The sequence below is a fragment of the Boleophthalmus pectinirostris genome, unplaced genomic scaffold (genome assembly GCF_026225935.1).
Source record: "Boleophthalmus pectinirostris isolate CB_2022bp ecotype Guang Dong unplaced genomic scaffold, ASM2622593v1 HiC_scaffold_6, whole genome shotgun sequence".
Lineage (NCBI taxonomy): Eukaryota > Metazoa > Chordata > Actinopteri > Gobiiformes > Gobiidae > Boleophthalmus > Boleophthalmus pectinirostris.
Window position 1 is genome coordinate 2,392,350 of NW_026571447.1, and position 23,080 is coordinate 2,415,429.

General features: G+C 38.4%; 3 protein-coding genes across 4 annotated transcripts in view; 2 read left to right on the plus strand and 1 right to left on the minus strand.

The window, feature by feature from the left end:
• Nucleotides 1–10,374, minus strand: part of atg5 (ATG5 autophagy related 5 homolog (S. cerevisiae)) — a 36,944-nt gene extending 26,570 nt beyond the window's left edge. The window contains exons 1-6 of one of the 2 annotated variants that reach the window (XM_055164305.1): nucleotides 10,275–10,374; nucleotides 6,416–6,599; nucleotides 4,911–5,038; nucleotides 4,317–4,395; nucleotides 3,834–3,996; nucleotides 1,924–2,018 (exon numbers count right to left, since the gene is read on the minus strand). In XM_055164305.1, the coding sequence (XP_055020280.1) occupies nucleotides 1,924–2,018; nucleotides 3,834–3,996; nucleotides 4,317–4,395; nucleotides 4,911–5,038; nucleotides 6,416–6,523 (573 nt within the window). In that variant the 5' untranslated portion in view covers nucleotides 6,524–6,599; nucleotides 10,275–10,374. Of the gene's footprint in view, nucleotides 1–1,923; nucleotides 2,019–3,833; nucleotides 3,997–4,316; nucleotides 4,396–4,910; nucleotides 5,039–6,415; nucleotides 6,603–10,274 lie in introns of both variants that reach the window. The other variant, XM_055164303.1, reaches the window with a different exon arrangement.
• A 5-nt stretch (nucleotides 10,375–10,379) lies between these two features.
• Nucleotides 10,380–15,743, plus strand: dctn3 (dynactin 3 (p22)). The gene is made up of 7 exons (XM_020926037.2): nucleotides 10,380–10,520; nucleotides 13,158–13,242; nucleotides 13,540–13,626; nucleotides 13,834–13,917; nucleotides 14,471–14,529; nucleotides 14,603–14,662; nucleotides 15,312–15,743. The coding sequence occupies exons 1-7, from the start codon at nucleotides 10,431–10,433 to the stop codon at nucleotides 15,396–15,398; spliced, it is 552 nt and encodes a 183-aa protein (XP_020781696.1). The 5' UTR covers nucleotides 10,380–10,430; the 3' UTR covers nucleotides 15,399–15,743.
• A 133-nt stretch (nucleotides 15,744–15,876) lies between these two features.
• nt5c3a (5'-nucleotidase, cytosolic IIIA) overlaps nucleotides 15,877–23,080 on the plus strand; it is a 29,847-nt gene continuing 22,643 nt past the window's right edge. Inside the window, exon 1 of the mRNA XM_020926042.2 lies at nucleotides 15,877–16,852. Coding sequence (XP_020781701.1) covers nucleotides 16,715–16,852 — 138 coding nt within the window. The 5' untranslated portion in view covers nucleotides 15,877–16,714. The remainder of the gene's footprint in view (nucleotides 16,853–23,080) is intronic.

Here is a 23,080-nt window from a genome sequence, read left to right on the forward strand (position 1 = left end):
ACAGATACAGACCACAAATCAGACACAACACAACAAAGGTCCTGGTTCAGTCCTGGTTCAGTCTGGCTTTAGTCCTACTTTAGTGCTGGTTCATTTCTAGTTCAGTCCTGGTTTAGTCCTGGTTCAGTTCTGGTTCAGCCTTAGTTCAGCCTGGCTTTATTCCTGCTTATATACCATTTTAGTCTTCAGTCCTGCTTCAGTCCTGCTTTAGTCCTCTTTTAGTCCTGATTCAATCCTGATTCAGTCCTGGTTTAGTCCTGGTTCATTTGTAGTTCAGTCCTGCTTATGTCCCGTTTTAGTCTTTAGTCCTGCTTCAGTCCTGCTTCAGTCCTGCTTCAGTCCTGCTTCAGTCCTGGTTTAGTCCTGGTTTAGTCCTGGTTCAGTCCTGCTTCAGTCCTGCTTCAGTCCTGCTTCAGTCCTGCTTCAGTCCTGCTTCAGTCCTGGTTTAGTCCTGGTTTAGTCCTGGTTTAGTCCTGGTTCAGTCCTGGTTCAGTCCTGGTTCAGTCCTGGTTCTAGTCCTGGTTCTAGTCCTGGTTCTAGTCCTGGTTCAGTCCTGGTTCTAGTCCTGGTTCAGTCCTGGTTCTAGTCCTGCTTTAATCCTGGTTCATTTCTAGTTCAGTCCTGCTTATGTTCCCTTTTAGTCTTCAGTCCTGCTTCAGTCCTGGTTTAGTGCTGGCTTAATCCTGGTTTAGTCCTGGTTTAGTCCTGGCTCAGTCCTGGTTTAGTCCTGGCTCAGTCCTGGTTTAGTCCTGGTTCAGTCCTGGCTCAGTCCTGGTTTAGTCCTGGTTCAGTCGTTACAACACACAGGCGGGTATACAGGTACAGACCACAAATCAGACACAGTCACATCAATCTCAATGGAAACACTTAAACCTGGATTACCATATCTATGTCAACAGTGAGTCAGAGGCTTCAGGAGAGAATGCAATCAGTTGCTTAGCTCAAGTCGTATATACAGGCAATAATACGTGTTTCTGTTTAGGGCTGTCAAAAGTATGGGAAAGCATACTGATCAATAACGAGACTAGTATCGAAACTAGACAGTCATTTGCGCAAGTATACTAATAAAGTCATGTTCACAGGACAGAAATGAAGAGGCCCTGAATGTTAGAATGACCTTGATCTTATCGGAACAAGTATAAGAGCACATAGACGAGTATACGCCCATGGACACTATGAACCTACCTGGACCACTGAGGGATTACACACATATAAGATGATACGGTAATAGAAAAGAAAGAAAGTACTACCCTCAGAATCACATTCTATTGTCTATTTTTCATGGTATCAGAACAATTATTGAGTATCGAGTCTATTCCTCAGTACTGAAGTCAAGTTTGGAATTTTAGTATCATGAAAATACTACTTCTAAGTGATACCCCCACTTTTGTAGTATAGTGAAGTCACCTTTAGAAAGACTGTGGCTCCCTCTACTGGACATACAAATTTGCAAAAACGGCGAGGTTAATTAAATAGTTCTCAAAATCTCTCTGAAATACTTAGATGTATCTCTATGGTGGAATGTCCAGCAATGACACATTAGCAATAACTATCAAAAAGCTGTAAAATAGTCTGAAAACTGAAGAAAAAATAAATAAAAATAGATGGAACCAAAGGGCAAGTTTTCAGGAGCCTGTGATCAGTCCGAGCATTCATAGGAGTTTGATTTTCAACAAAAAGGTGAGAGTGACTAACGTATGACTGTGTAATTGTGTGAAAGGAACTTGTTTAAATGCACAAATCAGCTCACCTGCTCTTTCTCTGCCAGCTCTTTCTGGTCAGACTGTGTTAAAACTAAATCAGATTAAACCCTAACAGAGCTTCAGATAGAATAGTACCCATAGTTAGCATCACATCCCCCAAAAGAATGTTGATGACATCAGCTGCTGAGTATGAATTAGTAGTGGCAGATGTGTGCAGTACCTGGTATATCCTGAAGGGGATGTATCTGAAGCCTCCGTCCTCTGTGGAATACTCCATCAACTTCCTGTTCATCGCCCAGAACTGATCGAACTTATCTGAAAATAAAAACACAGACAAAATGTAAACAAAACACACATAATGAATAAAAGTTCACCAAGCAATAAATAAGGACTTTCTAACACCAGATGCCTTTATGTAGCTTGTGTCAGGTCCTTACTGTGTCCTGATTTAAGGCTTTTCTTAAGTCCTGGTCTGGTTTTAGGTCTGGTTTGGTCCAGTCCTAGTTTAATCCTGGTACAATCGTTGTATTGTTCTACTTAAGCCCTGGTTTTGTAATCACATTTTGGTACTGATTTAGTACCAGCTCAGACCTGGTTTACAAATCCTGCTTTTCTAGTCCCAGTTCAGTTCTGGTTGAATCCTGCTTCAGTCCTGGTCCAGTCCTGGTTCAGTTTAGCATGATGGCTCAAACATGTGTTGCAGTGAACAGAGTGTTAACTGCTGTTTTTATTTCAAGTTTCATTTAGAGACGCGAGGAATGTGTCACTTCAGAGTTGACTGTGCTAAATATGACCTGCCCCAAACACATTAACAAGTCCACCGAGCAGTAGGAAAGATCACGAAGCCTTGCACACACAAGCATCCCTCCAGTTTAAACAGAGCTGAAGCGCGAGGCACGAGTCTATGGTGGAATTTGCCGTTTAACTGTCAGATCGCAGATTTGGTGCAAAATGGCACAAAGTTCAATGTCTTCTCTTTCAGTATAAACAAACAAAAGTGAAATGATTTTTTCACAACAGCTTCAGAAAGTGGTGCCATTGTTCAACCCCAAAGACGTGATTGTTGTCTGTTGAAAGGACTTTAAGTCATAATAAGATATGTATTTTCCATATTAATCTTATGGCTTAAAGTCCTTTCAGCTGACAACAATCATGTCTTTGGGATTGAATAATGGCACCACTTTCTGAAACTGTTGTGAAAAGATTAGTTGAATAAACAAAAGTGAAGTTGATAGAAACTATGCGGAACTTGGGCCAGTTTTTGTGTCGTGTGGATAGACCCAGTAATTACAGAACCAGGTCAATAAATTACACCATAGAATTCTGACCTGTCCTCCAGCTCAGTCCTGCCCTCTACAATACACTGATGTCACGTGAAAACAACCTATTCAAACAGTCATTACAAATGTATTGTGAATATTCTTGTGCACTAGAATCCCATTCGGTTTGGGTGTTTCTGCATCGTTCACCTTTAACCCTCTGACAGCTGCTCTGAACTCACACTGTGCAAAACCTCTGATCAAACTCAGCTCCATAAACACTTAGAGAAAAGAAACAACTGTTCACTGCTATTTCTGATCCAACTGCACCACTGCACAAAAGGGCTGCAAGATTAATGTTGCGGATAAGTCTGACGCGATAAATTGACTTATGTTTAATACATGAAAGCTGGAATAATATTTCTGAGGGCTCAGTACTTATTGTTTAGTCTTTTTTAAGTCCTGGGTCAGTCCCTAATTTAGTCAAGGTTCACTTCTAGTTCTGTCCTGGTTTAGTCCTGGTGTAGTCCTGGTGTAGTTCTGGTGTAGTCCTGGTTTAGTCCTGGTTTAGTCCTGGTTTAGTCCTGATTTAGTCCTGGTGTAGTCCTGGTGTAGTTCTGGTGTAGTTCTGGTGTAGTCCTGGTTTAGTCCTGGTTTAGTCCTGGTGTAGTCCTGGTGTAGTTCTGGTGTAGTCCTGGTTTAGTCCTGGTTTAGTCCTGGTTTAGTCCTGGTTTAGTCCTGGTGTAGTCCTGGTGTAGTCCTGGTGTAGTCCTGGTTCAGTCCTGGTTCTGTCCTGGTTCTGTCCTGGTTCTGTCCTGGTTCAGTCCTGGTTCAGTCCTGGTTCAGTCCTGGTTCAGTCCTGGTTCAGTACCATTCTGCAGGCCCATCCACAGCTGTTTGTGGTCCTTCTTCTGCATGTCGTTCACCACTTGGCTCTTGTGTTTCAGGGCATCAGCTTCTTTGATACTCGACATAAAATGAGCTTCGATCACAGAGTTGGAGGGGCAGTGCAGCAGGTCGCGCTCCGGGAAATTCTGACAAACAAGATATGACATTTATTATGAGCAGTGGGACCCATCTCTAGATCTTGAACTAGTCTTGGTCAGGACTAACTTAGATGGAGGATTTGACCTATTGTGCATATTTTGGGTTGAAGAGGGAACAGGAGGACAAGGAGAGAACAAACTGTGAAGCGTAAGTGACACTGTGCTGCCTAATATTGTGAATAATTCATACTACAAAAATACTTTCTTCCTACCTCCCAGTAGAAGAAAATCCACTGACCTAAACTTCAGTTGTACTTTACTGAATGTAATGTTTAAGTAGAAGAGAAACTATAAGAAAAGACAGATACCTTAAAGTGCACAGTGATGCTCCAGGGCAGGATGCTGCTGGAGGCATGGAGGTCAAACAGGACTCCGATTGGGTAATGCCTTTGATAGAAAACACAGAGACATCATGAAGAGGAATTGCTGTTCACTGGTTAAAGATAATGTTTTTATTTTAAAGCCTTTTTAGTACTATTAATTCCTGTATTTATGTTTGACAAGACCATTATACAGGATTCACTGCTATAATAAATTCCAATTTCTTTGTTAGGTTACTGAAGATCTATTTAAAATTGTCCCAGTATGCACCCTTTGCATTTGACCCATCCTTCTTGTCTCTGGGTTAAACCTGTCAGGAGCACTGGGGCCCATCTCCAGATTTTGAGCTAGTCTTGGTCAGGAGGGTGTATCTTCTTTTTTCACTCTTAGGAAGTGAAAATATTAGCTGACTTGATGTGCACAAAGAGCTTTAATAAGTGAATTTCTCTATTGTGAAATCTTAAACCATGACCAGGTTTAACCATGTACAATAGATCAACACTGAAGCCATGTGGCGAAACCTGGTAACTGCAGTTAGAAGCACTCTGTAAACAGATTAGTGACATATTTCAGGTTCTGACCATTTGAGCGGCGTTCCCTCGTACTCGAACCACATCTCCTCCACGTCCTCGGCTCTCATCACTTTGAGGAAGTGTTTCTTAACTTTGTCGGTGACCAGAGTCAGGTAACTTACTCGGGGTAACAGCAGCTAAAAAACAAAGACAGGAAATGTATACAAAACACACCACGTTCTGTTAAAAGTAAGCTTCATAAAACATAAGGGAAGAGCTTTTCACTGACGTTTCAGGCTCTATTCTGTTAGTGCAAGATTACGAAAGTAAAAATTGACTCAGATTACTCTTTTGATCAAGCTTTCCTTTCCTCACAACCATTTGCTACATGTCTGCAAACATTTTATGAAGTGTACCCTGTATTAGGGCGTGTTTTTACCACAGGTTTCAGAAGGACGGTGCAAAAAGAGTGTTTCCAAAGCCTAAGGTGCTGAGCAGCCCTAAAAGCCTCACAGTCTAGAATCAACCCTTAAGGTAGCATTTAGAATATTTGTAGTATTTAAGTTATAGGTTCTACTTCCACTCCTCATGTCCTCTCTGTCAGAGTCGCAGTGTTTAAGCTGTTCAAGTCAAAAAATATATAGCAATATAGAAGCATCTGTGTCTGCCTTCCCTCACAACTGAGGGAAATATCATCTGCTGTTTAGTGAAATCTCATGCAATATTCCAAATGTTCAATTACAATCAAACCAAGAGATCACTTATTTATCATGAGATAGAATTGATATTTATCAGAGTGAATGCTCACTGACTGCAGTCTCAACATGTCTTTTTCAGATTGCTATATGACTAGGCCTGTCACAATAACATATTTTGAAGTGTGATACTGTGCTAAAAAAAAAAAAAAGATAAACAATACAATTTTAAACTAATTTATGCCACTGACACAATAATCTTAAAGCAAGATTTCCCCCCAAAATATTCTAAATGTTATTAAAAACATGACCTGCAACAAATAAACAGCAGAATGAAACAATTTAGTACTGAGAATGTATCCATAATGAGTCACAGAAACATTCAATCATCTACACAGATTATTGTTCCAACCGTCATTTACTGAATGTGAAGTCGATTAAGTAATTATCATGACTGATTTGCTGAGGGACAGAGGTAACTACAGCGCATTACGTCTGTCACAATAACACATTCTGAAGTGCGATATATTGCTTAAGAAAATATTGACAATAAACGATAATATTGAAACTCATTTATGCCACTGATACAATAACCCAAGAGAAGATTCAAAAACTATTTCAAATCTACAATATTGTTTAAAAAAATGCAATAAATAAACAGTAGAAAGAAACACTTTAGTACTTGATTTGCATCTTTGCAATATTGTAAAAAAAAAAAATACCAACCACAAATTTCCCAGTGGTGCAAAGAAAATGTACACAAAATAAACACTATCCCTAAATGTTTGTTGAATCTTTCATATACTGAATAATAAGTCAGTATAGTCATTGAATACATTACGTCATACATAACCCCAGACCCCTGTCAAGTGCACTCACATAGTAGGGCTCAGCCTCCCTCTCAGTGACCTCATCCTGGTGCAGAGTGAAGCAGGCTGGGATGCGTCCGTACCAAACGTCCCTCAGAACGTCTTTGTCATCTGCCATGGTTCAGCCTCAGCTCCTGCTCCCAGCGGCACATGCAGAACCAGGTCTCCAAACCAGATCTGACACCCGGAGACTGCTGCTGTCAACCAACACAATGACAGATTATAGAACCAGAGTGCGGGCTTTTGTGTAAGGCTGCACGATTTAGGTAAAATGTCTAATTGAGATTTTTTGAAGATTATGATATGATTTGAGAGATGCATGTTTTGATAATACCATGATTCTGTTCAAAGTTCACATTTTAAACACATTCAGAAGAATTGACAAAAAGACAGTCATCTGAACTGACAAACTAATACAAGAATCACATTTCAGACCATGTTTGAACAGATTGAAGGTTTTATGCAGTATAAAACAAATTTTCTTGGGAGGAAATTGTGGTGCTTCAAAAATTGCATCCTTTGTGATTTGCTGATTGCGTCCATTCAAATTGCAATTTTGCTTTGATAATCTTTGTTTGTGCTACCCTAGCTTTTAGGTTTTTTTAATGAGCTGCTTTTTATCTTCAGCAGGACTCCCTTCAAAATGACCACAAACTGTATATGGGTCAGTGATGTTTTCCAATTTTCCAAATGCTCAAAAAATGAAAATATAATGGCATACAAATTGTGTAGATTTCCTCATATAATTAAGTGTATATTTCATCATTTCGAATATGCCCCTTGAAAAAAAAAAAAAAAAAAAAAAAACAATGATAAAAAATATTTTTCTGCATTTAAAGCCCAGGATGTCTTAAAAATGTCATTTAGTGCAACAGACATACTGTTAAAATTGTATTATATTTAAATAACTTATATTATGGAAAAGCATGAAAAATATAAACTGAGATCTATAAATAAATAATTGGCCATTAAAAAGCAATTAAGAAAAAGCCATAAATAAAAGGCTATATATATATATATATATATATATATATATATATATATATATATATATATATATATATATATATATATATATATATATATATATATTATATATATATATATATATATATATATATATATATATATATATATATATATATATATATATATATATATATATTTTTTTTTTTTCTTAAAATTTTGAAGAATTTTACAATGAACCCTAATACTGCATTAACTCTCAACTCTGGCACCAATTTTTATTATATATATATATATATATATATATATATATATATATATATATATATATATATATATATATATATATATAGATATATAGATATAGATATAGATATAGAGAGAGCGAGAGAGAGAGAGAGAGAGAGAGAGAGACGACATCTGCCATGTTACCAAATGACGGTTCAATTGAAATATAAAAAAATTGCTTTTCTTTTGAAACAAATCTCATAAAAACTCAACAAAATCCCAACATCTGTCTGTCTACCCTTAATATATTTATTGTCCAGTTGCATTTAGAATAATTATGAAATAATCTACCAAACCTAATGTATTTAATTTAATTTATGTGATTATTTTACATTTCAAATTAAAATGATTACTTTAAAATAGTATCACATATATATTTATTTGTATAAAACAAATAAAATTGTAAAAGAAATGCATATATTGTTTTAGTTAAATGCTTAATCAACAGTCACAGGTCTGTTTCGCCAAATGACAAATTCCATATGATGGACATGCTGTGAGCCCTGTCATTCTGGTCTTAAAATGTTTCTAATAACCCACTCTACATGATTATGGTGTTTTTATTTCAGTATTTTCTTCTATCCATCAATCAATCAAACATTTTTTATAGAGCATACATTCAAAAATGCAACACAAAGCGCATTTCAATTCCGATCCCTAACATGGAACTAGGCTCCAAATTCCCTCCTAGAACTGCAAACCTCAATGAGCTTCATTTGACTGGAGCTGAACCCCGTGGGTGACGTCACACTCCCTTAGCCCATGTCTATATAAATACAGTTTAGTTTACAGTAGGTTGTAACGTGAAGGACTTAAATATCTAACACAGTAGTTAACTTTGGGCCTCTACAAACGTGTTCAGAAATGCATGGGATTCTTGCATTCGTTTATCAGCTGCGATTTCAGTGTTGACAATGCTCATGTGAATGCTCTTGGACGTGTCGTTTAAAAAGTGCTCTGTGAAATGAAATCTGCCCAAAGAACATAGAACATCTCCATTCTCCAAAAGGCTCCTACAGCTCCACTCAAACAGTGAGATACAGGACTACATACATACCATGCTCCAAACAAGTGTACAACAACTCACCCTTATGGAACAGATAATACTCCCTACAACTGTACAACAACTCCTCCTTATGTAATAGATAATACTCCCTACAACTGTACAATTCCTCCTCCTTATGTAACAGATAATACTCCCGACAACTGTACAACTCCTCCTCCTTATGTAACAGATAATACTCCCTACAACTGTACAACAACTCACCCTTATGGAACAGACAATACTCCCTACAACTGTACACCAACTCACCTTTATGTAACAGATAATACTCCCTACAGCTCCATTTTATTTTGATTTGTAGACATACATTTATATAATTATGTCTTACTTGACACCTGTCTCTTGGTATCATTTTTTGCTACTTATTTAGAATTTAATATTACCATTTATATTTTTTTTCTCATTGTTATTATATTATATTGTGATGCGTGAACTTCTGTGTCCGAATTTCTCTTGTGGATCAATAAATTGCAAGTCTAAGTCTATATAGTGCTATTCCAATAGGTAACAGGTACAACAACCCTTGGAACTATCTTTTGTTACCTTTCTACACTTGTTAATCTTCCTTTCAATGACAGGAGGACAGAGCATTTATAAAAAAAAGTGTAAAACATGCATTCCATAGTGCACAGGTTTCAAACATACGGCCCGGGGGCCAGATCCGGCCCTCCAAGACCTTTAATCTGGCCCTTGACTGATTTTCTACTAAAATATTTTTATTATATTTTCTATTAAATTATTGGTAATTTTCTGCGGTGCTGAGCACAGCAGTGTCTCCAGCGTCTCTGTACGTGGCCCCTCCCACCAGAGCAGCACAAATGAAGACTTGTCTCTTTCCAAACGCTCTTAAAGGACGATCGTTTTGACTGTTGACCGTGACACCCTCATCAGCAAAATGTCAAAAATGAGTCAAAATTTTCTTTTCAAGAAAAATTGACTTATTCCTATTTACATACAAGTTCATGTTAAAATATTGTGTTGAAATTGTATTTTTCTTAAAGTTTCAGGTTGTTCATAATATTATAATATTTTGTAAAAGAAAGAGTTCATCAATTAAAAAAATACTTCTGTAATAGATTTGCGTTTCTCTGCACAAATATTTGAACTTATTGTTATTTTTGGGGAATATGCCATGAATTTTCTGATCCGGCCCCCGGACCAAAATGAGTTTGACACCCCTGCCATAGTGTAACAAGCTCTTTTCAAAACCTTTAAAAATCACTATAAACATAAATGTCATTTGTTGATTTTGCTTTCAATGTTGCCCTCATCAGTCATGTTCTATTCATAACCACAAAATGCATAATTCTCAAAAATATACTTTCAGTTTTACAGAGAAATAATGCAAAACACTGGAGGAAGCGGCGCTGTCAACTGTCCAATTGCGCAGCCAAATCTGACGTTAGCTCGCAGGCTAACTGAGCCGACTTTTCTGTCCAAAACAATCTATGAAATATACAAATATTAATCAGATCTGCTGCTCCGGGTTCTCTCCTTTTGAAATCTGTAAATTCTGAAATTATAACCTAAAATCAGAGCTGAAAATACGCACTTTTCTCGCTGTGTTGCTCTTAGCTTCCTGAAAGATGGGTGAATTCACTGCCAGGTCTGTCGTCATCAGAGCGCGCCGTCGCACCTGGATGACGTATGTAGCCGCTGCTGTTCGCTTGTTTTGTTTCTTCATTTTTGAGGTGGAAAATCGTGGAAAATGGACACGATCGATCTGGAAACGCGGCTGCAGGCGCTGGAGAGTCGAGTCTACGGCGACAGGAGGAATAAAAGTGGGAAGCCCGTGAAGGTGGGTTTAAAATGATCTTTTAAATGATGGAGGGATGGGTTCGCCGATGGTTAGCGCAGTGATGCTAACACCGTCAACGCCCTTTAGGATTATTTTATATTTGTTATATTCAGTGTTGGGAAGGTGACTTTGAAAATGTATTCCCCTACAGATTACAGATTACATACCCCAAAATGTAGTTTGTAACGCAACCCATTAAATTACTTTGTAATTTGTGAGTAATGTAATCTGAATACTTTGGATTACTTGATTTGCTGTAGAGAAGCAAAGACTTGGTTATCGTGACATATGAGGTTTTGTCTGTTAAAAGTCAATAAAAAAAGCCCAGACTATACTGAACCAAATAAAAAATAGTATTGATAGAAGAGGAGGAGACACGGTCCATGCAGCATGATTTAGTCCTGTTAAATCCTGGTTTAGACCTGGTTTTAGATCTGGTTTTAGACCTGGTTTTAGACCTGGTTTTAGACCTAGTTTAGTCCTGGTTTTAGACCTGGTTTTAGACCTGGTTTTGGACCTGGTTTGGACCTGGTTTAGTGTTTGGCAATGAGTGGAATTACTGGGGGGAAAAAAAAAGAAAGGGATATAGCCCGAAATGTGAAAACAGGAAAATAGCGCCATGTAATCCATTTATTTCAACAAAGTAACTGTAATCCAATTACCACTCACTGAAACAGTAACTGTAACTGAATACAGTTACTCATAATTTGTACTCTGATTATGTAACTCTGGTAATCTGTTACTCACCAACACTGGTTATATTTGTTTATTTTAATCATAAAGTACAAAAAGACATTAACAGTGACAATAACAAACACACAAGAAATGAATGAAAGGGAGTAGAAAGAAGAGTAATCTTATGTTATTTACACCTTTTCCAGACAAAACATTAACACTCACAGTTACTTTAAAACATATCAAATCATTAGTATCAGTAATCATCATTTCATTTTGATCACAATTTTTAATCAGTTGCAAACAGAGATCATCACTTTTATGCACAACAAAGTTTTCTTTTTCATACATACACATTGCACTGGATTTTATGTGTGTGTGTGTGGTTTTTTTTTTTAAATGCCATGATTGTACTTGATGCACTAGCCTTATTCACTCTCGTATACATAAGGCTAGTAGTGTGATGGGAATCATCAGGCGTACTCACACTTATCTTGATGTTAACACTTTCAAGCCTTTGTATACTGCATTAGTCAGGCCACATCTCGAATACGGAGCCGCAGTATGGAACCCAAAACTAAAGAACGACATTGAAGCAATTGAAAGAGAGCAGAGGAGAGCAACCAAACAACTGCCTCAACTACGCAAACTGAACTACGAAAAACGTCTCCAGAGTCTTGATATTCCAACACTGAGATTTTGCAGATTGAGGGGAGACATAGTAGAGACATACAAAATACTCAACGACATATATGACAGCTCCATTGGCAAAATACTCCAGATTGCAGTCGGCACCAAGACAGGAGGACACAGTTTGAAACTAGTGAAACCGAGAGCCTCCACTAGCCTTCGTTGTCACATTTTCAGCCATTGTATTGTAAACGACTGGAATTCACTGCCAGAAAACATTGTTTCTGCACCATCACTCAACTTCTTTAAAAACCGCCTAGACAGCTACTGGAAAAATCACCCATGGGATGCTGACCTGGGAAGCATGCCTTATAAACCATGTGTAACAACTAAGTGTGTAAAAAGTTAGAGTATGCACGTACAAAGGAACTGAAAACTACAGATCTGGTCTCAGGGGCTATTAGCCCTCGACCAGGAACATCCTAATTATCCTAAGTAAGTAAGTTGATCCTTTGATTTTTTCGTCAAGACTATTCCATAAATTAACTCCTTTCACAGCAGTGCTTTGCTCTATAACCTTGGTTCTGAATCTGGGTTTTTTAAACATGTAGGTTCCTTTTAAACTGTAGTGGCTTGTTCTCATCTCAAACAGTCTTTGAATATTTACAGGTAACACTTTTTGCACTTTGCTTTATACATGACTTTGAGGAGACTTAAGTCGACAATACCATGCATTCTCAACACTTTAAGTTGAACAAATAGTGGGTTCGATGGCTCTCTATAATGGCTGTTGGTGATCATTCTCTAGGACCTTTCTGGTAAAATAAATAATGGCTGTTTTACATGTTTAAATACTCTTTTATACAAGATGACTTCACAGGAAATGCAACAGTTATGAGACATCGGTTGACTGCACAATGTCTGTATTTGGCCTCAAACCATGTCTTGTCTTCTAAATAATGATTCAGTTGCATTCAGGTTGTAAATGAAATGTTACTGCTTTCTAACTTCACTTAAGTGGAATGTTATTGACTCTTTCTGTTTTCGTTCTTTTCATTTTAAAGCCAAATTGTAGGTCTTCAAACTGTTCCACCCCTCAAACTTGTATCAACAGAAGTCATAGGAAGCAGTGGCTCTTTGATTAAACAAGGGCCATTTTATTCTCCATGGTTGAACATCTGCCCTCCAGAAGAATGTTCACGTCACATGAAAACTAGAAGATCACTAGAAGACATTGCATACCAAAATGATTTGATACATTTAAAGCCACAGTATGTAACCTTTTAGCCAAAACATGCAGTAAAATTAAAGCCTGTCTCTTTGTCTCCACAGTGTGCAGAGTCCATCGCCAGGATCCAGACGGCCCTGGGGTCAACAGCCAACAAACGAGAACGAGTCAAGATCCTGCACAAAAAGAGTCAGTCCGCATCACACCTCTTTACACGATTACAGGAGAATACAACTAATTCACGATTCAAGAAGAGAGCCAGGAATTAATCCATATGTTTTTATAAATGAAAACCAGAACCACCAGAGAACATCAAATTAAACTGTTAAAATATGAAATGATGTTTGTTTGTTAAGTTAATGAAGACACTTTTTGTTATAGTCGAATTATTATTCATAAAAATGTGTAATGTACAATGCCGAGCTGGAGGTTAACATAGTTTCATAAGTGGTTTTCATATATTTGATTTGTGTTTGTTGTTTCCAGTTGAGGACCTGGTGAAGTATCTGGACCCTCAGTTCACAGATCACATCTCGCTTCCAGACGCCATGAAGCTGGAGTTCATCCTCGCAGGTCAGATTAAAACTCAGAACAGATCCTAGACGTTTCTGGATTTATGATAATATTACATTTTATTTATACAGTTTTGCACAAATTGATAAGCATAAAAAGAGTCAATCAAAAAGTTGAAGGACAAACATTAATAAATTAGTGGTTCAAATTAAAGTAAACAGTTTAGACAAATTGATGATATCTTTATTTTAATTTGTTGTTTGACAGAGGAGGAGTTTCTGACCTCTCAGGCGGCGTTACTGGAGCAGGTGAACACTCTGCAGCCGCTGCTGGACAGCACCTACATCAGAGGTACATCCCGCTGGACTGTAATATGATTTTATTAAATTATATTATTATTTAATATGAATTAATATTAGTATTAATCATTTGTTATGAAAAAAGAGAGACATCCGAGGCATGTCCGGTCTTTGCTATAATCATTTTATTTCAGAAATGCCAATACTTTGCATCTTCTTTGGGGCAGTACTTTATAGGATTAAGTGATGAAAAAAACAAACCATTTATTTACAAGCAGTTAGCAATCATATTAGAGAAAGTGGCAATCGTTCTGTATTCTAAATAAGACTCATCAAGCTGATTTCACTTGTTTGGGCACAGGTCTCTTAGAAAACACTTCTGCAGCTGTGTTTTACTTCATTCAAAAAGATTTGAGTTTTTGTGTTTACTGAGATCTTTTGCTTCCAAGTTGTAGAAAACAATATTGATACATTTGAGCAAGCAAACTAATCAATGAACCTGTCTGGGTTTGAGTTGGCTCTGATTTGACCAGATGGTCTCCTTCTTTTCTTCGTTTAAATATCTCATGTAGTTAATTTGAGCAGAAGTACTTTTGTGTTTTCAGATGTTCCAGAGCACGCCACTAAGCTACAGCGTCTGTCTCAGATCCACATTAAACAGCAGGTGCGTCTTAATGTCCATGTTTGAAAAAAGTCGATTTTAGGGGCCATTTTAACAGAGTCTGTTTCATGAACAGGACCAAAGTGATGCTCAGGCCGTGGAGGTGAAGAAACTCTTTGACGAATACAACAAAATGGTACTTTTTTATTTTTGTGTTCAAAGCCAAATGTCTGTGGGACTGTATTTTTACCATAAAGAAGTGTTTAAGCAGGAACAATCATTTAATAATCATTTACTACTTTGTAGTAATAACATGATTTTAAAAAGTAGGGAGGGCATTTGCTGACAGATGGAGTCTTGTTGACCTGAATTTGTATTAGTCAACTAATCATTTTATTTAGATTTTAGATATTTTTTGGTATTTATCTGTAAAAAGTCTGATTAAAGTCATGATTCTCAGTTGAATTTGTCTTTATATAAATACATTGTTTTCTAGTACTTTTTTCTGTATAAATAATAGTTTTTGCATGAACTCCTGCAGGTGTAATCTTGTGAGTGCAGTTTGATTCAGAGATACAGAATAGTCTTTCTTTAGTCAACTACAGGCTTATTAAAAAGATTTGCCCTCGTCCTTCTCTTACAAATGAATCTTTGAGTTACATATTTGATACTTGGATTGAGTTAGAAGAGTATTTTTTTTTTGGATCAGCTGCCACCAAATGAGTAAGAAAATGCATTTAAAATCAAATTAGATTGTCATTACACTTGTACAAGTACAATGCAACGAAATGCAGTTTCAGTTTTAACTGAAGACAGAGTTCATGCCAGTGTCTTTGTGCTTTCAGATGTTCCTGCTGTCGAAACAGTTCACTCAGTGGGACGAGACACTCCGAGCGCTGGAGGAAGCCAAAGGGATCAAACCTGTGGAGTGATGCCCCAAAACACAGCGCCCCCATGTGACTGAACGTAGCTCACTACAACGCTGTTGTATTTAGTTGGATTATTCAATGTATTCAAGTTTTTGGATTTGTTTACATATTAAGTCCAGATTTCTCGACTTGTTTTAAAGATTTATCTGGTTTCTTTTTGTTTAAGATGTTTATCTTACTCCATAGCCAGAGAATTGTTAAAAGCATTGAAATTAATCTATGAATCCAGGTCCACATACACTTTAACTATCTTACACTCAGATCAGGATACACATTCCATTCATTCAGTTCATTCACTACTTTTGTTCATTATTTAAAAGTTTAAATTAAAGTAAACCTGAAACTTTATCTGCAACCTCTTTTTTAAAGTCCTGCCCTGCTTATGAACATAATGATGTGTTAGATCACCCTGGTCTGTTCTTGTCCTTGTCCTGCAGATATAATAGATGTAATAAATAATATTGTTTAGAACCACTGCTAAACCAGGTTCACTTTCTTTACATGGATCAGACAGGTGACAATTATGGGTCTGAAGAACAGATGTAACGGTCTCTACAAGAGGATCCTGGTCAGTAGGTAACACCTTACACCCTGAAAACATACATAGACTATTCCTCCAGCTCCTTCTGACCTGGACCAGGCTCAGATCTGGAAAAGGGTCCAGCTAAATCCAGAAGGATCCCATAGATTCCAAATGTGAGAAAAACTGTTAATTACACTGAACATGTTATCAACAGAACAGTACAGCCCTTGCAGTGTCATGTGTCATTCTGTTAATCTAGCCTATCTATGCAATTTACCATTTTGGACAGATAAAGCTGAGGTATTGTGAGGGCTAAGAATAACAATTTTCCCACATAAAGATTGAGAAGCATTTAAACAGCAATTGACACTTTAGCCATTTTGTCCCAGATTTGTCTTTTTCATATTCTGAAGCTATTATTTGGGAGATATTTCTCATAACATTTTATTTTTCTGTATTTCAGTATTTCTGGGTTATTCTGACAGTGGCTAAACCAAATACGTTTTATTTATAATTTCATTTTGGCTACATTGTTTGTCTTGGTTTCTACAACAAATCATCAGTGGAAAAAAACATTAAATAATATTTGCATTACCCCTAACTTTTATAATAGACTAAATGTTCACTCTTGAGCCAAAGAGAAGTTCTCGTGCGTAAACGCGCTCCGGGGCGGCCCCTCCTGCCTCACAGCGGATCTCGAGCTGTCACAGAACCGGAAGACCCGCCGCTGTGGATCTGCTCAGCGGACAGAGGAGCAGAGACAGCGGGCTCCGGAGCTCCGCGGGCCGGGTACAAAATGGACCGAGCGGCCGTGGTGAAGGTGGGGGCCGCGGCAAGTGCCAGTGTGTGCGCGCTGTTCGGAGGGGTGGTCCTGGCGCAGTACATCGTGGCCAAAAAGAAGCGAGCGGGAAAGAAGACGCGGATCATCGAGATGGTGAGTGAAACTGCACAGCTGCGTCATTACGCACGCACCGAGCCGGAAAAAGAGAGAATAAAAGTACGGATCGAGAATAAAAGCCACGCATTTATAATCATATCTAGAAAAAATCTCTTACAGTGACAACTTATTCTACTTCCACGATAAAAGCTTGGATAAAAGAAATGAATTATAAACTTATTAAACATTATTTATTGGTACTTTGCAGTGACATCACCCTGGGGGTGTGCTACATGTATGTGTGTGGCGGAATGTTCATCAGTTACCATGGAGACTCAATGCACACATTAGCAAACACAGATAAAAACATTTTTGGATTTTCTGAACACTTAAGAAGAAATACAAAATGGGTTTAAAGAGCACATGTTCAGGAATCTGTGAGTGTTTATGGTTCTGTTTAGGATTTTGGTTTTGAACAAAAGTTGAGAGTCACTACCATAGAATCTATGGTGACTACTGAAAAACTGTTGTTATCTAACCTGTGACTGTAACCCCCTGGGGATGTAGATGAGATCAGCTGCAAATATGACAGATGTATTACTGTGGAATAATACAAATCTACATAATAAACAAAAACTTTAAAAATAAAATCAATTCAAATGTTATGTGTAATATAGAAACATTGATTGCCAATCTTTTCCATTTGACTTATTATGCCACATAAACGTGCCATTAAAAAGAGTATTGGTGAAGTTTATTATAGCCTAAGGGTTAGGGACTATGGTCAGTCCTGACCCTCATGTTTTTGTTTGTGATTTGTGCTAACAACTGTTGAGTTGATCTAATGTCCCAGAAACTGTTTCCAGTGTGGTGGTGTAGCTGTGTGATTTTACTGTGAAATCCTCACAGGAAGTCGTGCTGTGTGCTCTGGTGTTTGACCAAGTGTAGATCCTGAAACAGCAGCAGTAGAGGTCACACTTTGTTTTGTCCTTTTCACAAATAACCAGCGAGAGGTTAAATCTACTCAAACATCATCACATGACTCTGTCCCCCGTCCCCTGTCCACTGTCCTCTGGTCTGTCCTCATCCTCTGTGTCCAAACCCAGGTTTAGTCTCTCTGTTTCTGTCCTAGAACAGTCTTTTTGTCCAGACTTAGTTCCAGATTAAACCACGTTGTGGCTCTGAACAATTTGGGGGAAGTATCTTATTGTAAGTTTTCTGACAGGCATGTGTGATTAGATTTTCAAAGTTCACATTTTTAACACGTCCAGAAGAATTCACAAAAACACTGAAATCTGACCTGACAAACGAATACAAGAATAACATTTCAGAACATGTTTGCACAGATCTAAACTACAGCATAAACTACAACTTTACATATTTTTGTTGTTTGTGGAGGACATTATTATCAGATTATTATTCAGATTGGATAGTGATTAACCTCGCTGCCTTACCATGCTGTGCAGATTTGTGTCTTTCGTTTACATGTGAGTGAACCTTTTGTTTTTATATCCAAACATTCGAGGCATATGTGTTCCAAAATACAGGATACACCAAAATGAGCTGCTAGCTGGGGGTAAAAAGCATAAAGCGGGTCATTGCACTGAGAGCTGGTTTAGTCATGAAGTTTTGTGTAAAATGACAAAAATGTGAAATTCCATTATCTCAAAGAAAGACAACATTCTCTCAGTTCTGTCCCGGGTAATTGTAGAGTAGCATCAGGAAGGGCATCTGGGATAAAATTAGATTTCAGCAGCAGCAGAATTTGCAAAATTAGAGACAGACTAGAAGTCACATGTGGCTTTTTATTAGTTTGTCAAGAATCCCGTGAACTAGTAAAGCGGATGTGGGTTAGACTCCTGATCTCTCTGAGTGGAGTGTGCATGTTCTCCCTCTGTTTCTGTGGCAGAGTGGTTATCCTGTCTTCTCCTCTCAGTAAGGAGATTGTGGGTTAGACTTCTGATCTTTCTAGACCTGGTTTAGTATTGCTTTAGTACTGTATTTTCCGCACTATTAGGCACTGTCATTAAATGGTCTATCTTTGAACTTTTTTCACAAATAAACTGCACCGGATTTTAAGGGAAACACAACAGTTAGATGTGTGAGTGGTTTTGTTTGTTTGTGGCGTTCACGGTGACTCTGGGCTTTGTTCAGTTGTGGCGTGTAGGGAGGGTGCTGTCTGGGACCAACGGATTGTCGCCGTGTTCGCAGTGACTCAGTTGTTCAGTTCTGGCTCAGTGACACACTGCATTCGCTTTCTCTGTTGGTTCCTTCGTTCCGTTCCTCGTCGGCGTGGAGTAATGAGTGTGTCTGTGGGTGTTTTTGGCTGCACGGTCGCTGTCTGCTCCGTGTGTGTTTGTGTGTTCTGCAGGTGGTGTGGCTTTGTAGTTTACTGAAGTTGTGCTGGGACACCCGGGTGGATTCGTGTATGGGGCGCTCTGGATTGCGGGGCACGCAGTCGTTTTGTGATGGAGTTAGAGGCTTAAGACCACGTCTAATAGCCCGGAAAATACGGTACTGTTTTAGTCCTATGAACTAGTAAAGCGGTTGTGGGTTAGAATTCTGATCTTTCTACATTCTTTCTTAGACTAAAGGTCTGCACGGGACAGAATTTTCAGTCCTGCTCCTGCCCGCACTGTGCAGTCCTGCTCCCGCTCGCACCCGCAAAGGATTGTAATTTTCATTCTTGCTCCGGCCCACATCTGTGATATTTTGTCCTGCTCCAGCCCACAAATCCCGCAACATGGGGGACATTCGTCTTCTTAAACTCTATCAAACACGGAGAAGTGGAAAGGAATTGTTGAAGCTACCACGCTATAACAGTGACTCTTTGTCTGCACTCGTAAATAGTTTGTAGTATAGTTTACAAATGTCTGAAAAGCACAAAAGAAAGCTCATTGTGTTAGATTATGACAAGTAGGGGTGGGATTAAATACATTTTCTTCTTCCCACTCCTTTTTGGGGAAAGTAATAATAATAATAGTAATTTTTTGTTGTTATTTTCATTTCTGTATGCTCCTTTGTATATGAATGTAAATCTTTACTTGCCCAAAATGCATAAATAAAAATAAATAAATAAATAAAATGTGCGCAAGATTAGACCACATATGCACGTTTATGCTGCTTAAAATGTGTTTATTAATGCTAAATAAAATATCCAGCACAAATGATGTATGACAGGCAAACATGAATCATTTGTATATTTTACTTTAGACTTATATTTAGTTTGCGGGTTTGCAGTTTATCATCCCACCCACCAGCTCCCACATTGTCCAGTCCCGCTCCCGCCCACACCCACAATGAACTTTCAATATGTGTCCCGCATCGCACTGTTTTGCGTCGGGTCCCGCGGGTGCAGGGCTCTAGTTTAGACCTTTAATCCTGTGAACTAGTAAAGCAGTTGTGGGTTAGACTCCTGATGTCTCTTGAGCTGGAGGTTGTGGGTTAGACTCCTGATGTCTCTTGAGCTGGAGGTTGTGGGTTAGACTCCTGATGTCTCTTGAGCTGGAGGTTGTGGGTTAGACTCCTGATGTCTCTTGAGCTGGAGGTTGTGGGTTAGACTCCTGATGTCTCTTGGGCTGGAGGTTGTGAGTTAGACTCCTGATGTCTCTTGAGCTGGAGGTTGTGAGTTAGACTCCTGATGTTTCTTGGGCTGGAGGTTGTGGGTTAGACTCCTGATGTCTCTTGAGCTGGAGGTTGTGAGTTAGACTCCTGATGTCTCTTGAGCTGGAGGTTGTGGGTTAGACTCCTGATGTCTCTTGAGCTGGAGGTTGTGGGTTAGACTCCTGATGTCTCTTGAGCTGGAGGTTGTGGGTTAGACTCCTGATGTCTCTTGGGCTGGAGGTTGTGGGTTAGACTCCTGATGTCTTTTCAGTGTAGAATGAGGTGAGAGGTCGCAGACACACGGTGATTCATGTGTGAGGCATTCTGCTCCGCCTCTGGCATGTTGGTCTAAGGAGGGCATGCTCATATCTTTATGTTGTGTGTGTTAATGTAAGCACCTTTGCTTTTTGCTATGGTGATAACTTCAGTGTTTGTATGCACTCTTTTAATTATGTCATTGTTGTTATAATTTCATTGTCTTTGCAGTATATTGAAAGTGATCTTATTTTAACCAGGGCTGTCAAAAGTATTGAAAATCAGATACTAATAAATTCTAAAACTAGTATGGAACCTACACTTATTTGAGCAAGTATAGATACTAAAAAAGTCATATCAAATGGACTAAACTATGAATAAACCAGGACTAAACCAGGTCTAAAATAGGACTAAACTAGATCTAAATCAGGACTAAACCAGGACTAGGTCTAATCCAGGAATAAACCAGGTCTAAACCAGGTCTAAACCAGGTCTAAACCAAGTCTAAACCAGGACTAAACCAGGACTAAACCTGTTATGTGCCACTGGAGTGGACCCAAAAAAGGACTCAAAACAAGGACAAAATGCAAAAGTCTAAACCAAGTCTAAACCAAATCTAAACCAGGTCTAAAATAGGAATAAACCAGGATTAAACCAGTTCTAAACCAAGTCTAAACCAGGGCTAAACCAGGACTAAACCAGGTCTAAACCAGGTCTAAACCTGGACTAAACCAGGTCTAAACCAGGACTAAACCAGGACTAAACCAGGTCTAAACCTGGACTAAACCAGGACTTAACTAGGTCTAAACCAGGACTTAACCCAGTCTGCACCACACCTAAACCAGGTATAAACTAGGCCAGGACTAAAAAGATCAGGTATAAACCACGTCTAAACCAGGAGTAAACTGGGATTGAAGCAGAACTAAACCAGGACTAAACCAGGACTAAACTAGAGCTCCAAAGCAACACAGCTTTGAGAATTAATGTTAGCATATCTACACAGTATTGTCATGTATTACCAAGGTTTGTCCACTAGAGGTCATAAGAGTGTTGATTTTTTTTTTTTTTTGCACCACAGAATTCCGTCATCTTCCGTCGGCAGATTCTTTCACTATAAATGCATATTGCACATTGAACAGAAGTCACATGTTAAAGTTTCCTCCAGACCACAGATTGTATATAATAAATATTCTTTTTACAGTCCATGCTCCTGACACATGAGGAGAGCCAGTGTGAACAGAGCACAGTCACTGCTCTTATCTGTCACACCAGTGCTGTGGGTGGGGATCATTTTTTGCAGTAGTAGTAGTAATTGGAGTAGGAATAGTTGTAGTAGTAGTGGGTGGAGTAGTAGTTGTGGTAGTAGTAGTAGTAGTAGTAGTAGTAGTTATATTAGGCCTAGTAGTTGTAGTTGTAGTGTGATGTAGTAGTTATAGTAGTTACAAGCCTAGTAGTCGTTGTAGTAGTGGTTGGAGTAGTACTTGCATTAGCAGTAGTAATAGTAATGGTTGGAATAGTAGTTGTGGTGGTTGTAGCAGTGCTAGTTATAGTAGGCCTAGTAGTTGTAGTAGTGGTGGTTGGAGTAGTAGTTGTGGTAGTAGTAGTAGTGTTAGTTAGAGAAGGCCTAGTAGTTGTAGTTGTAGCATGGTGTAGTAGATATAGTAGTTAAAAGCCTAGTTGTTGTAGTAGTAGTAAGTGGTTGGAGAAGTAGTAGTAGTTATAGTAGGGCTAGTAGTTGTAGAGTAGTGTGGTAATTATAGCAGTTATAAGCCTAGTAGTTGTAGTAGAAGTGGTGGTTGGAGTAGTAGTAGTAGTAGTAGTAGTAGTAGTAGTAGCAGTGGTTGGAATAGTAGTTATGGTGGTACTAGCAGTACTAGTTATAGTAGGCCTAGTAGTTGGAGTGTGGTGTTAAAGTAGTTACAAACCTAGTAGCTGTAGTAGTAGTGGTGGTTGGAGTAGTAGCTGTGGTAGTAGTAGTAGTGCTAGTTATAGTAGGCCTACTAGTTGTAGTGTGTGTAGTAGTTACAGTAATTACAAATCTAGTAATTGTAGTAATAGTAGTGATTGGAGTAGTAATCTTTGTAGCAGTAGTAGTAGTAGTAGTAGTAGTTGTGGTAGTAGTAGTGGTTGGAGTAGTAGTTATGGTAGTAATAGTATTAGTTATAGTAAGCCTAGTAGTTGTAGTAGTAGTTATAAACCCAGTCGTTGTGGTAGTAGTAGTAGTAGTGGTTGGAGTATTAGTTGTGGTAGTAGTACTAGTTATAGTAGGCCTAGTTGTAGTTGTAGTGTGGTGTAGTAGTTATAGTAGTTATAGGTCTAGTTGTTGTAGTAGTAGTGGCAATTCAAGTAATAGTGTTTGTAGTATTAGTAGTTGTAGTAATAGTTGTAGTAGCACTATTGTAAATACAGTGCACTTGACATATTCAC

Excerpts from the sequence above, each read along its gene's own strand:
- dctn3 (XM_020926037.2), top strand. The coding sequence starts at position 10,431 with ATGGACACGATCGATCTGGAAACGCGGCTGCAGGCGCTGGAGAGTCGA. Across the intron at positions 13,918-14,470 it reads GGACAGCACCTACATCAGAG|ATGTTCCAGAGCACGCCACT; the intron begins GTACATCCCGCT and ends TTGTGTTTTCAG. Across the intron at positions 14,530-14,602 it reads AGATCCACATTAAACAGCAG|GACCAAAGTGATGCTCAGGC; the intron begins GTGCGTCTTAAT and ends TTTCATGAACAG.